Below are 13,606 nucleotides of genomic sequence, written 5' to 3' on the forward strand. Positions count from 1 at the left end.
AAAAATCCTATCGCCATTAGCATAACAAATGTTTTTTTTTTTTTTATATAATATATTACTATATTATATCATTTTATAGATACACCTCTCCTGAATCGAACCACGTTGTCCGATTTCAAAAAGGCTTTACAGCAAAAGCAAAACATTAGATTATGTTAGAGGAGTATATCGTAAAAGTAGCCACATAGCCATTTTCCGACCAACCACATGCATCACAAATAACCAAAAAACAGCTAAATGCAGCACTAACCTTTGACAATCTTCATCAGATGACACTCCTAGGACATCATGTTACACAATACATGCATTCTTTTGTTCGATAAAGTTCATATTTATATATAAAAACAGCATTTTACATCGGCGCGTGACGTTGACTAACTATTTTCCCTCAAATGCATCCGGTGAAACAGGACTACAATTTACTAAATTACTATTTGGAAAACATTTTAAAAATGTAATATTGTCATTCTAAGATTTATAGATGAATATCTCTTGAAAGCACCTGTAATGCCAGATTTAAAAATAACTTTACTGGGTAATCACACTTTGCGATAAAAGGGGATGCGATACTCAGAAAAATAGGCTACCGTTACAGGTCAGCGCCATCTTGGAACAATCGCATATCAAATCTACTCTTGTATACTATTGTCAATAATCCCTTACCTTTGATTATCTTCCTCAGAAAGCACTTCCAGGTATCCCAGGTCCACAACAAATGTATTTTCGTTCGAAAAAATTAATCCTTTACGTCCCAATAGCTTGTTCTTGTTATCGCGTTCTGAAGGCTGCTCCAAAACATCCGTCGGCTGCGGGACTCCACTTTCAACAAAATGCATTTTTTTTAAATTTAGGTTTGTTTAAACATGTCAAACGTTGTATAACATAAATCTTTAGGGCCTTTTTCAACCAGAGCTCCAATAAGATTCAAGGGGGACGATTGCATTGTCTTTCAAAACGTTTAGAAAGGGGAGGGTAGCCAGGGGCGCCGGCGTCATAATGGTGATGGCCCTCCTCATGTGACCACTTTCCACAGCGTCTCATTCAGTCAGTTTTCACAGTAGGAGACTCAAACCACTTTGTAAAGACTGGGGACATCTAGTGGAAGCAATAGGAAGTGCTCAATGAACCATTGCTCACGGTGTGATTAATAGGCAAAGTGATGAAGTTGAGTCGCAATTCAGAATTCCACATCCTGTTACGATCGGTCTCGGGGTTTTGACTGCCATATGAGTTCTGTTATACTCACAGACACCATTCAAACAGTTTTAGAAACTTTAGGGTGTTTTCTATCCACAAGTATTAATTATATGCATATCTTAGCTTCTGAGTTTGAGTAGGAGGCCGTTTAGAATGGGCACTAATTTTTTTCAAAAATCGCTGTAGCGCCCCCTATCCTAGGCCACCGTCAAGAGGTTAAATCGTTTTTTTCCTCCTCAATCTACACACAATACCCCATAATTACAAAGAAAAAACAGGTTTTTAGACATTTTTGCTAATTTATTGTCATAATTGTTGCCGTGTTGAAGGGACCAAACTGCAGGCGGAATGTGGATACTCATCTTTTTAATATTTTAGAGCAAAGTATACACAGAAAACAATAAATACGAACGACTCCAGACATGCTAACAGGCTACTTACAAAATCATAGCAGTGTTAACACAACCACCCACAAACCCAAGTGACAAACATACTCCTAAATATATGACTCCCAATCAGGAACAACGATAACCAGCTGTCCCTGATCGGGAGCCACACAGACCAACATAGAAACACAACACCCAGAACAAACATACACAGACATCTTCTGCCACGTCCTGACCAAAATACTACACAACTACACCCTCTGCTGGTCAGGACGTGACATTTATTTAAAAAAAAAACTGAAATATCACATTTACGTAAGTATTCAGACCCTTTACTAACTTTGTTGAAGCACCTTTCGCAGCGATACAGCCTCGAGTCTTCTTGGGTATGACGATTCAAGCTTGGCCCACCTGTATTTGGGGAGTCTCTCCCATTATTCTCTGCAGATCCTCTCAAGCTCTGTTAGGTCGGATGGGGAGCGTCACTGCACAGCTATTTTCAGGTTTCTCCAGAGATGTTCTATTGGGTTCAAGTCCGGGCTCTGGCTGTGTCACTTAAGGACATTCACAGACTATTCCTGAAGCCACTCCTGTGTTGTCTTGGCTGTGTGCTTAGGGTCGTTGTCCTGTTGGAAGGTGAACCTTCAGCTGAGTGCTCTGGAGCAGGTTTTCATGAAGGACCTCTCTGTACTTTGCTCCGTTCATCTTTCTTTCGATCCTGACTATTCTCCCAGCCCCTGCCATTGAAAAACAACCCCCAGCATGATGCTGCCACCACCATGCTTCACCGTTGGGATGGTGTCCGGTTTCCTCCAGGCGTGACACTTGGCATTCATGCCAAAGAGTTCAATCTTGGTTTCATCAGACCAGAGAATCTTGTTTCTCATGGTCTGAGGGTCCTTTAGGTACCTTTTGGCAAACTTCAAGCGGGCTGTCATGTGCCTTTTACTGAGGAGTGGCTTCCGTCTGGTCACTCTACCATAAAGGCCTGATTTGTGGAGTGCTACAGAGATGGTTGTCCTTCTGGAAGGTTCTCCCATCTCCACCGAGGAACTCTGGAGCTCTGTCAGAGTAACCATCGGGTTCTTGGTCACCTCCTTGACCAAGGCCCTTCTCCCCCGATTGCGCAGTTTGGCCCGGTATACATACAGTACCAGTCAAATGTTTGGACACACCTTCTCATTCAAGGGTTTTTCTTTATTTTTACTATTTTATACATTTTAGAATAATAGTGAAGACATCAAAACTATGAAATAACACATACGGAATCATGTAGTAACCAAAAGATAGATATTGGTCTCCACTAGGCTACGACAATACAAGTTTCAAATGTATCCTAAGGTCAAAATACATTTTATATTTGAAATTCTTCAAAATAGCCAAAAAATTTGCCTTGATGACAGCTTTGCACACTCTGCAAAGCTGATGTTCGATGAGAACACCTGCTCATCGAACATCTCATTACAAAATCATGGGCATTAATATGGAGTTGGTCCCCCCCCCTCTTCTGGGAAGGCTTTCCACTATATCTTGGAACTGTGGGGGCTAGCTTCCATTCAGCCACAAGAGTATTAGTGAAGTCGGCGATTAGGTCTGGCTCACAGTCAGCGTTCCAATTCATCCCAAAGGTGTTTGATGGGGTTGTGGTCAGGGCTCTGTGCAGGCCAGTCAAGTTCTTCCACACCAATCTCAACAAACCATTTCTGTATGGACCTCGCTTTGTGCACAAGGGCATTGTCATGCTGAAACAGGAAAGGGCCTTCCCCAAACTGGTTGGAAGCACAGACTTTACTTTATTTAACTGGGAAAGTCAGTTAAGAACAAATTCTTATTTACAATGACAGCCTACCCCAGACAATGGGCCAATTGTGCACTGTCCAATGGGACTCCCAATCACAGCCAGATGTGATGCAGTCTGGATTTGAACCAGATACTGCAGTGATGCCTCTTGCACTGAGATTCAGTGTCTTAGACCACTGCGCCACTCAGGAGCCCAATTGAAATGTCTGGAATTGTCTGGAATGTCATTATATTCTGTAGCGATAAGATTTCCCTTCACTGGAACTAAGGGGCCTAGCCCGAACCATGAAAAACAGCCCCAGACCATTATTCTTCCTCCACAAACTTTACAGTTGGCACTATGCATTGGGGCAAGTAGCGTTCTACCGGCATCTGCCAAATCCATATTCGTCCGTCGGACTGCCAGATATTGAAGCATGATTCATCACTCCAGAGAACACGTTTCCACTGCTCCAGAGTCCAATGGCAGCAAGCTTTACACCACTCCAGCCGACGCTTGGCATTGTGCATGGTGATCTAAAGCTTGTGTACAGCTGCTCGGCCATGGAAACCCATTTCATGAAGCTCCCGACGAACAGTTCTTGTGCTATCGTTGCTTCCAGAGGCAGTTTGTAATTCGGTAGAGAGTGTTGCCACCGAGGACAGACGGTTTTTACACACTACGCGTTTCAGCATTCGGCGGTCCAGTTCTGTGAGCATCAATGCCACTCCAACATTGCTCGTCCTAATATTCATATAATTTTTAATTCCATTCTTTTACTTTTAGATTTGTGTTTATTGTTGTGAATTGTTAGATACTACTGCGCTGTTGGAGCTAGGAACACAAGCATTAAGCTACACCCGCAATAACATCTGCTAAATATGTGTATGTGACCAATAAAATTTGATTTGATTTGTGTGGCCTACCACTTCATTGCTGAGAAACGTTGTTGCTCCTAGACCTTTCCACTTCACAATAACAGCACTTCCAGTTGACCAGGACAGCTCTAGCGGGGCATATATTTGACGAACAGAGTTGTTGGAAAGGTGGCATCCTATGACAGTGCCATGTTGAAAGTCACTTAGCTCTTTAGTAAGGCCATTCTACTGCAAATGTTTGTCTATGGAGATTGCATGGCGGTGTGCTCGATTTAATACTCCTATCAGCAACGGGTGTGACTGAAATAGCTGAATCCACTAATTTGAAGCGGTGTCCACATACTTTTGTAGTGTATCTCTATCTTCAACCCCTACATTTCCCCCCTTACCCCTATCCCCTAACCCCTAACCCCCAAAACCTGACCCCTACCCCCTAATCTTTAGACTGGAGGGAGAGTGATGGTCGTGAGCCCAGGAGAAGAGGGCACATAGAGGCTATGGAGCGCTTGCTGCAACAGGTCCGCGCTACACACACACACTACAGCTGCGGAGGTGAGTAGACACACAGACACATAAAACAGCTCTCTCTTCTCCATCAGTGTGTGTGTTTGTGTGTCCGTGTGTGTGTCTTCTCACTCTAAGGCCACACTTCTTCCAGTAGATTAACTTTGTATTAAAGTGAATAAATGAAGCATGAAACTAAAAGTGTTTTTACTCCAGTATGCTATGAATGGCCTCTCACAGTACCTCTCTCACACACACACACACACACACAAACAGTAGGCACTCCTCTCGTCACTGCCCCCCCTTACACGCCAGGGGTCCGTGTGTACATAAATAATGTTTAATACGTTTATCCATTCTGGATTATACACATTTATGTGTTTTAGCATGTCAACCGTATAGCCTTGCTTTGTAAATCATCATGCTGGTAGAGAAAATACACCGAGGGTGAGGGAGAGAGAGAGAGAGAGAGAGAGAGAGAGAGAGAGAGATGGTAAGAGCTACTAAAGCCCACCGTGAGTGGCAGTCAGCGCTGGAGGTAGTTGTTGTTCATAAGATCAGATCCACCATCAGGTTGGGGGATTTCTCGACCATTATGATGGATACTAGCTGGTTTCAGATCAGTCCCATGGGCATCTTTCTGGTGGGCACAGCACAGGGTAGGTAGAGTTGCGTTAGCAAGTGTGTGTGTGCACGTGTGTTGGTGGTACGATGCGGCCTCAGTGTCTGGCTTAGTGCTTGACCCCAATCTTCGTGGTGGCGTGTGGGGATAGGAGGAAGAGAGGGAGGGATAGATGGAGGGATGGATGGAGAGAGGTATAGAGAAGCGGCTGTGCAGGCTGGGTGCTGAAAGTTGCCCAGCACGCACAAACGGCAGCTTCATGTCTAATGTGGGACTCCCCGAGAGGGAGCGTGCATGTGTGTTTGTTGGCGGGGGGTGGAGAAAAACCCACCGTCACTCAACCGCTTAGGAGTGAACAGCTATGATGTCAGTGGGTTCGCTGCCAGCCAGCCACGCACGACACACACACACACACACACAGTCTGGAGTAGTAGAATATGTACACTAGAAAGAGATGGGGTGTGTGAGATTGTTTGTCAAAGTGGATTTTGGACAGACACTTGAAAACAGAGAGCAACCTCATGGAAGGACAGAAAAAAATGTGTTAAACTTGAAGTGAAAAACTTCTCTAGGCAATTATTTGGAGTTGTTTGAATTTATGGTTAGAGTGTTCAGTTAATTACTCACTCTAGTAGTGTGAGTGTGTGTCTGACCATGGGTGTGTGTGTCTGACCATGGGTGTGTGTGTGTGTGTGTCTGCGCACCCTCGCTCTGTGGGGTGTGTGTTGACATAGTTTATTTTTGGCGTGTCAGTGTTAAAAAATACATTTGCAAAATGAATCAGAGGTTGGTACAATGCCACCACTATAGAAGGCTGGGAGCAAACCACTCATTTGCCAGGAAGATTATCTTCATTACTGATGTGTATATGTGGAGCTGAGAGGACCTACACTACCAGCACAGCACAGAGAGAGGGGTGTGTGGCACACTGCACCCTGTATTCCCCCGCAGACACCCCACACACTACCATGTTCGCACACAAACACACACCACCAGCCCCAAATGGATCACACACACAATATTGCGCTCACACACACACACTCTTTCTCTCTCTGTCTCTCACTCTCACTCACTGCCCAGCTATGTAAGCAACCTCTCCAAACTGTATGATGAGCTTTTGAGATTTCTCTCCTTGACTCTCTCTCTCTCTCTCTTACACACACACTCTCTCTCACCGCATCTCTCTTCCCTCTCTTTCCTCACTTCCACCCTTTCCCCCTCTCTGTCTGTTTGTTCCAGCAGTAGTAGTTGGATCAGATGGAATAGTCTTCACCTCATTAATCTCTACCAATCCTGTTTCTCTCTCACTCTCTCTCCTTTCTCTTTTTATTCTCTGTGACGAGGATCAAGCAGCCTTTGTCATATTATCCACTTGTCAAAAGCAGTTAACCTCGTGGAAACAGAAATACACGTAGACTTAAAGCCTAGCAAGTCACCAGCACCTTCTTCTGTTGTCACATAAAGAGCTGTGTTGAATAGACCAAACTGCAGCGGGAATATGGATGCTCATGTTTTAATTCAAAAAAGGAGTAACGCATCCACTGGAAAACAATATACACGACAGGAACAGTTTTGCAGGCACACAACACGCAGTGCAAAAACAACTACCCACGAAAACCAAACAAACACACACCTACTTATGGGACTCCCAATCAGAGGCAACTAGAAACACCTGCCTCCAATTGAGAGTCCAGCGCCCAAAACTACACATAGAAAAACAAACCTAGAACCTATACCAAACTAATACACCCCACTACACCACACACAAAACCCCATAATACAAAAGAAATATACCTCTGCCACGTCCTGACCAAATATAATAGAAATAATACCTAAATATTGGTCAGGACGTGACATCTGTTCTGAAAATATTACTGTCTTATGAAAATACACACATTTTTAATTGTAACAATGCTGGATGCTCTAAGCGTTTTTGGAGAATATTAATAGAGAGCATTAAACTAGTTAACTATGTTTTGAATACCTAAACGTTAAAGCTGTAGTCAGTAGATGAGAGAGTAGTAAAGAGAGAGAGGGAGACAGCGAGAAAGACACAGAGAGAGAGAGAGACAGAGAGAGACAGCGAGAAAGGGCAACCAGTGAAGAACAAACACCATTGTAAATACAACCCATATTTATGTTGATTTATTTTCCCTTTTGTACTTTAACTATTTGCACATCATTACAACACTGTATATTTACATAATGACATTTGAAATGTCTCTATTCCTTTGGAACGTTTGTGAGTGTAATGTTTACTGTTAGTTTTTGTTTATTTAACTTTTGTTTACTATATATTTCACTTGCTTTGGCGATGCAAAAATATTTTACATGCCAATAAAGCCCCTTAAATTGAAATTGAGAAACAGAGCGACAGAGAGAAAGACACAGAGAGAGAGAGAGACAGAGAAAGAGACAGAGAGAGATCGACAGAGAGACATGGAGAGAGAGAGACAGAGAGACATGGAGAGAGATAGACAGAGAGACAGAGAGACATGGACAGAGATAGACAGAGAGGCATGGAGAGAGATAGACAGAGAGACATGGAGAGAAAGATAGACAGAGAGAGAGATAGACAGAGAGACATGGAGAGAGAGAGACAGAGAGACATGGAGAGAGAGAGACAGAGAGACATGGAGAAAGAGAGACAGAGAGACATGGAGAGAGAGAGACAGAGAGACATGGAGAGAGATTGAAAGAGAGACAGAGAGACATGGAGAGAGATAGACAGAGAGACATGGAAAGATATAGACATGGAGAGAGATAGACAGAGAGACGTGGAGAGAGATAGACAGAGAGACAGAGAGACGTGGAGAGAGATAGACAGAGACATGGAGAGAGATAGACAGAGAGACATGGAGAGAGATTGACAGAGAGACATGGAGAGAGATAGACAGAGAGACAGAGAGACATGGAGAGAGATAGACAGATAGACAGAGAGACATGGAGAGAGATAGACAGAGAGAGATAGACAGATAGACAGAGAGACATGGAGATAGATAGACAGAGAGACATGGAGAGCGATAGACAGAGAGACATGGAGAGAGATAGACAGATAGACATAGAGACATGGAGAGAGATAGACAGATAGACAGAGAGACAGACAGACATTGAGAGAGATAGACAGAGAGACATGGAGAGAGATAGACAGAGAGACATGGAGAGAGATAGACAGAGAGACATGGAGAGAGATAGACAGAGAGACATGGAGAGAGATAGACAGAGAGACATGGAGAGAGATAGACAGAGAGACATGGAGCGAGATAGACAGAGAGACATGGAGAGAGATAGACAGAGAGACATGGAGAGAGATAGACAGAGAGACATGGAGAGAGATAGACAGCGACATGGAGAGAGATAGACAGAGAGACATGGAGAGAGATCGACAGAGAGACATGGAGAGAGATTGACAGAGAGACATGGAGAGAGATCGACAGAGAGACATGGAGAGAGATTGACAGAGAGACATGGAGAGAGATAGACAGAGAGACAGAGAGACATGGAGAGAGATAGACAGAGAGACATGGAGAGGGATTGACAGAGAGACAGAGAGACATGGAGAGAGATAGACAGATAGACAGAGAGACATGGAGAGAGATAGACAGAGAGAGATAGACAGATAGACAGAGAGACATGGAGATAGATAGACAGAGAGACATGGAGAGAGATAGACAGAGAGACATGGAGAGAGATAGACAGATAGACATAGAGACATGGAGAGAGATAGACAGATAGACAGAGAGACAGACAGACATTGAGAGAGATAGACAGAGAGACATGGAGAGAGATAGACAGAGAGACATGGAGAGAGATAGACAGAGAGACATGGAGAGAGATCGACAGAGAGACAGAGATACATGGAGAGAGATAGACAGATAGACAGAGAGGCATGGAGAGAGATAGACAGATAGACAGAGAGACATGGAGAGAGAGACAGAGAGATAGACAGATAGACAGAGAGACATGGAGAGAGATAGACAGATAGACAGAGAGACATGGAGAGAGAGACAGAGAGACATGGAGAGAGATAGACGGAGAGACAGAGAGACATGGAGCGAGATAGACAGAGAGACATGGAGAGAGATAGACAGATAGACAGAGAGACATGGAGAGAGATAGACAGAGAGACAGAGATACATGGAGAGAGATAGACAGAGAGACATGGAGAGAGATAGACAGATAGACAGAGAGACATGGAGAGAGATAGACAGACAGACAGAGAGACATGGAGAGAGATAGACAGATAGACAGAGAGAGAGATAGACAGAGAGACAGAGAGACATGGAGAGAGATAGACAGAGAGACAGAGAGACATGGAGAGAGATAGACAGAGAGACATGGAGCGAGATAGACAGAGAGACAGAGAGACATGGAGAGAGATAGACAGAGAGACATGAAGCGAGATAGACAGATAGACAGAGAGACATGGAGAGAGATAGACAGAGAGACATGGAGAGAGATAGACAGAGAGACATGGAGAGAGATAGACAGAGAGACATGGAGAGAGATAGACAGATAGACAGAGAGACATGGAGAGAGATAGACAGAGAGACATGGAGAGAGATAGACAGAGAGACAGAGATACATGGAGAGAGATAGACAGAGAGACATGGAGAGACATAGACAGATAGACAGAGAGACATGGAGAGAGATAGACAGAGAGACATGGAGAGAGATAGACAGAGAGACATGGAGAGAGATAGACAGAGAGACATGGAGAGAGATAGACAGAGAGACAGAGAGACATGGAGAGAGATAGACAGAGAGACATGGAGAGACATGGAAGCAGATAGACAGAGAGACATGGAGAGAGATAGACAGAGAGACATGGAGAGAGATAGACAGAGAGACATGGAGAGAGATAGACAGAGAGACATGGAAGGAGATAGACAGAGAGACATGGAGAGAGATAGACAGAGAGACATGGAGAGAGATAGACAGAGAGACATGGAGAGAGATAGACAGAGAGACATGGAGAGAGATAGACAGAGAGACATGGAGAGAGATAGACAGAGAGACATGGAGAGAGATAGACAGAGAGACAGAGAGACATGGAGAGAGATAGACAGATAGACAGAGAGACATGGAGAGAGATAGACAGAGAGACATGGAGAGAGATAGACAGAGAGACAGAGAGACATGGAGAGAGATAGACAGAGAGACATGGAGAGAGATAGACAGAGAGACATGGAGAGAGATAGACAGAGAGACAGAGAGACATGGAGAGAGATAGACAGAGAGACATGGAGAGAGATAGACAGAGAGACATGGAGCGAGATAGACAGAGAGACAGAGAGACATGGAGAGAGATAGACAGAGAGACATGGAGAGAGATAGACAGATAGACAGAGAGACATGGAGAGAGATAGACAGAGAGACATGGAGACATGCAGAGAGCCTCAATCTTTAGTCTGATAATGGGGATATATACGTCAGATCCTGATCCTCAGGCCATTAGGGGCTTCACAAGGAAGAATTCTCCCTTCCCTTCTTGTATCCCTCCCTCCATCCCTCCTTCCCCTCCCTCCATCTCTCCTGTCCCATGGGAGTGAGTGACATTACCAGACCGTGGCATGGGCACATTTCATTTTTCCTTCCCTCCCTCCATCCATCCATCCTTAGGGCAATGATACTTTGACTGAAATCGTGACTGAACCGAGTAGAGTTAGCTAACAGTGTACTGTGGTCAGTCTGTCTGACTGCCTTGTGTTTCCATGCTGTGATTATGTGTTTAATTAGCTGGTAGAGTCCCTGTGGTCTGGAGATTGGCATCACTGGGGCCAAGGGTCATGGGGCAGATAGCAGGGTGATGGGGTGAGAGGGGGGTGATACAGGGTTAGATAGGGGCTATGGAGGATAGACAGCTGAACAGACTGAGATAAAACAACGCAGTGTCACTGAAGCTTGACAGTTGACCAGCACTGTGAACCTCTTATTTCTGACTCACTCACTCTTCCCCTGCTGTTGTTTTGTGATTGTTTCCTTTCATTCAACTGCCAGAAAAGGACACGACATTACACACAGTCAAGAAGGTTGTTCTCTCCTGCTTTCTTTGTCTCTCTCTCTCTCTCTCTCTCGCTCTCTCTCTCTCTCTCTCTTTTGCTGTCGATCCCTTTCTCTCTCTCTCTCTCTCGCTCTCTCTCTCTCTCTCTCTCTCTCTCTCTCTCTCTCTCGCTGTCGATCCCTTTCTCTCCAAACCATCCACTCTCTCTCACCCCGATAAAGTAAGACTCACTATTCTCCTTAGAAAGTCAAGGTCCTAGTACTTTTTTACTGAACACAGACAGTAAAAACAATTACAGTACTGAATAAACAATTAGAAGACATATGTTCAAGTTCTGTACAATAACAGTTAATTCAATACTGGTCAACATGCAGGGAATAACATTGTAACAGTATGGAGAAACACATACAGAGACACTCCGTGGTCAATTGCAAAAGTCAGACAGAACCATGCAGCTGTGTGTTAGCGCTGGGATTCTTAAAACACTAACGGGAGACTACATACACCTGCGATAATCCGGTGACCAACGACGGATAACTACAACAACATCAAGAATAGCACAGTTAGCAGGGTTGGTTGTCGTAACAGCATTTGAATAGCGAACAACATATAGGGAATAACATCATTACAATACTGAAAAACACACAAAACACCAAGACACTATAACACAATAACACCCAGGCCTGGGTTTATAGACACTACTATGACAGCTTTTTAATTCTGACTGCATTTGAGTATTTCAAATCATCCCACAAACAGACATACAGACACTAGTTCATGTTCAAAACAGCAGAAGTAATGAGACCGACAAATAAGAGGTCAAATGTCTTCTTTACTATGAAGACAAGTAATCAGTTTCTCTTCTTCCTCATCCTGTCTCCTCTCCTACTCTCAGACACATCAAAGCTCCAGAACCCAAGCCGTAAGCAGTCCGTCTCCAGAAGTCTCAAGCACCTGTTTAACTCTTCAAACAAGTTCGTCAAGACACTCAAAAGGTGAGCTAGTAGTGTTTTTGTGTAAATTACACCACCTGGATGTACATCATGGACTGTTCAAATTGGAGACTCTCCATTGTGTAACTGAGCTGGACGGTTCCATTGTGCTGGTTTTATAGGGGGGTTTACCTGGCGGCAGTGTTTTACCACAAAGACAGTGTTCTGGTGACCGCAGAGGACCAGATCCCTATAGTGGAGGTGGATGACTCCTACGGCAGCTCTCTCATGCAGGACTTCCTCTGGTTCACTAAGGTATTGTGGGTAATGTAGTACATTATATCAAGAACAGTGGCCACATTGAATAGATTTTTTGTATGACTAAACTGCATCAAGCAGGATTCTGCATTTCACTTTATACTTAGCAGAGTAAAAATGAATGTACCATGATACCATTTCTAGATTGTCTTCATGGTGCAGTCTCTCTCTCTCTCTCCTCTCTATTTCTCTCTATCTGTGGCTCAGTTGGTAGAGCATGGTGTTTGCAATGCCAGCATGGTGTGTGCAACGCCAGGGTTGTGGGTTTGATTCCCATGGGGGGCTAGTACAATTTTTTTTTTTAAAATGCATGAAATGAAATGTATGCATTCACTACTGTAAGTCGCTCTGGATAAGAGCGTCTGCTAAATGACTAAAATGTCCCTCCCTCTCTCCGTAGTTGTCATGTATGTGGGAGGATGTGCGGTGGCTGAGACAGAGTATGTCTGTCTCCATGTCTTCCTCCTCCACTCTACAGGCCAGACAGAAGATGCTGTCTGCCGCCGGGCAACTACAGGTACACTCGCGTATGTGTGTGGTATGTGAGTGAGAGATGAATAGATACGCAAACATACAGATAGACGGATTTATTGGTGTATTCATTGATTGATTGATCGACTGATGTCATTCTCAGAATCTGTTAGGCACCCACAACCTGGGGCGTGTCCACTACGAGCCCATCAAGGATCGTCATGGTAATGTATTGCTATTGACGATCAGGGACATGGAGAGCCAGTACTCCTTCTTCAATGGGAAGTGGATGCAGGTGTCCAAGCTACAGAGCCAGAGGAAGAGTCTGTCCACACCTGAGGAACCCTACGCACTGGACATACTGCTAATAACCATACAGGTAGAAGATAGCTTTACCATAACATTACCACAACCCTACCATAACCTTACCATAACTCTACTATAACCCCACCATAACATAACCCTACCATAACCACATCATAGTGGTCCTCTGTAGCTCAGTTGGTACAGCATG

The 13,606-nt window shown here is 44.1% G+C and overlaps 1 protein-coding gene across 3 annotated transcripts in view; it reads left to right on the plus strand.

Moving 5' to 3' along the window:
- ankfn1a (ankyrin repeat and fibronectin type III domain containing 1a) overlaps positions 1-13,606 on the plus strand; it is a 234,714-nt gene that overhangs the window by 185,312 nt on the left and 35,796 nt on the right. For all 3 annotated transcript variants that reach the window (XM_045723336.2, XM_014212988.3, XM_045723338.2), the window contains 5 exons: positions 4,686-4,793; positions 12,267-12,366; positions 12,486-12,618; positions 13,022-13,138; positions 13,256-13,471. In XM_045723336.2, coding sequence (XP_045579292.1) covers positions 4,686-4,793; positions 12,267-12,366; positions 12,486-12,618; positions 13,022-13,138; positions 13,256-13,471 — 674 coding nt within the window. The remainder of the gene's footprint in view (positions 1-4,685; positions 4,794-12,266; positions 12,367-12,485; positions 12,619-13,021; positions 13,139-13,255; positions 13,472-13,606) is intronic.

The sequence above is a fragment of the Salmo salar genome, chromosome 01, assembly GCF_965601325.2.
Source record: "Salmo salar chromosome 01, fSalSal1, whole genome shotgun sequence".
NCBI lineage: Eukaryota > Metazoa > Chordata > Actinopteri > Salmoniformes > Salmonidae > Salmo > Salmo salar.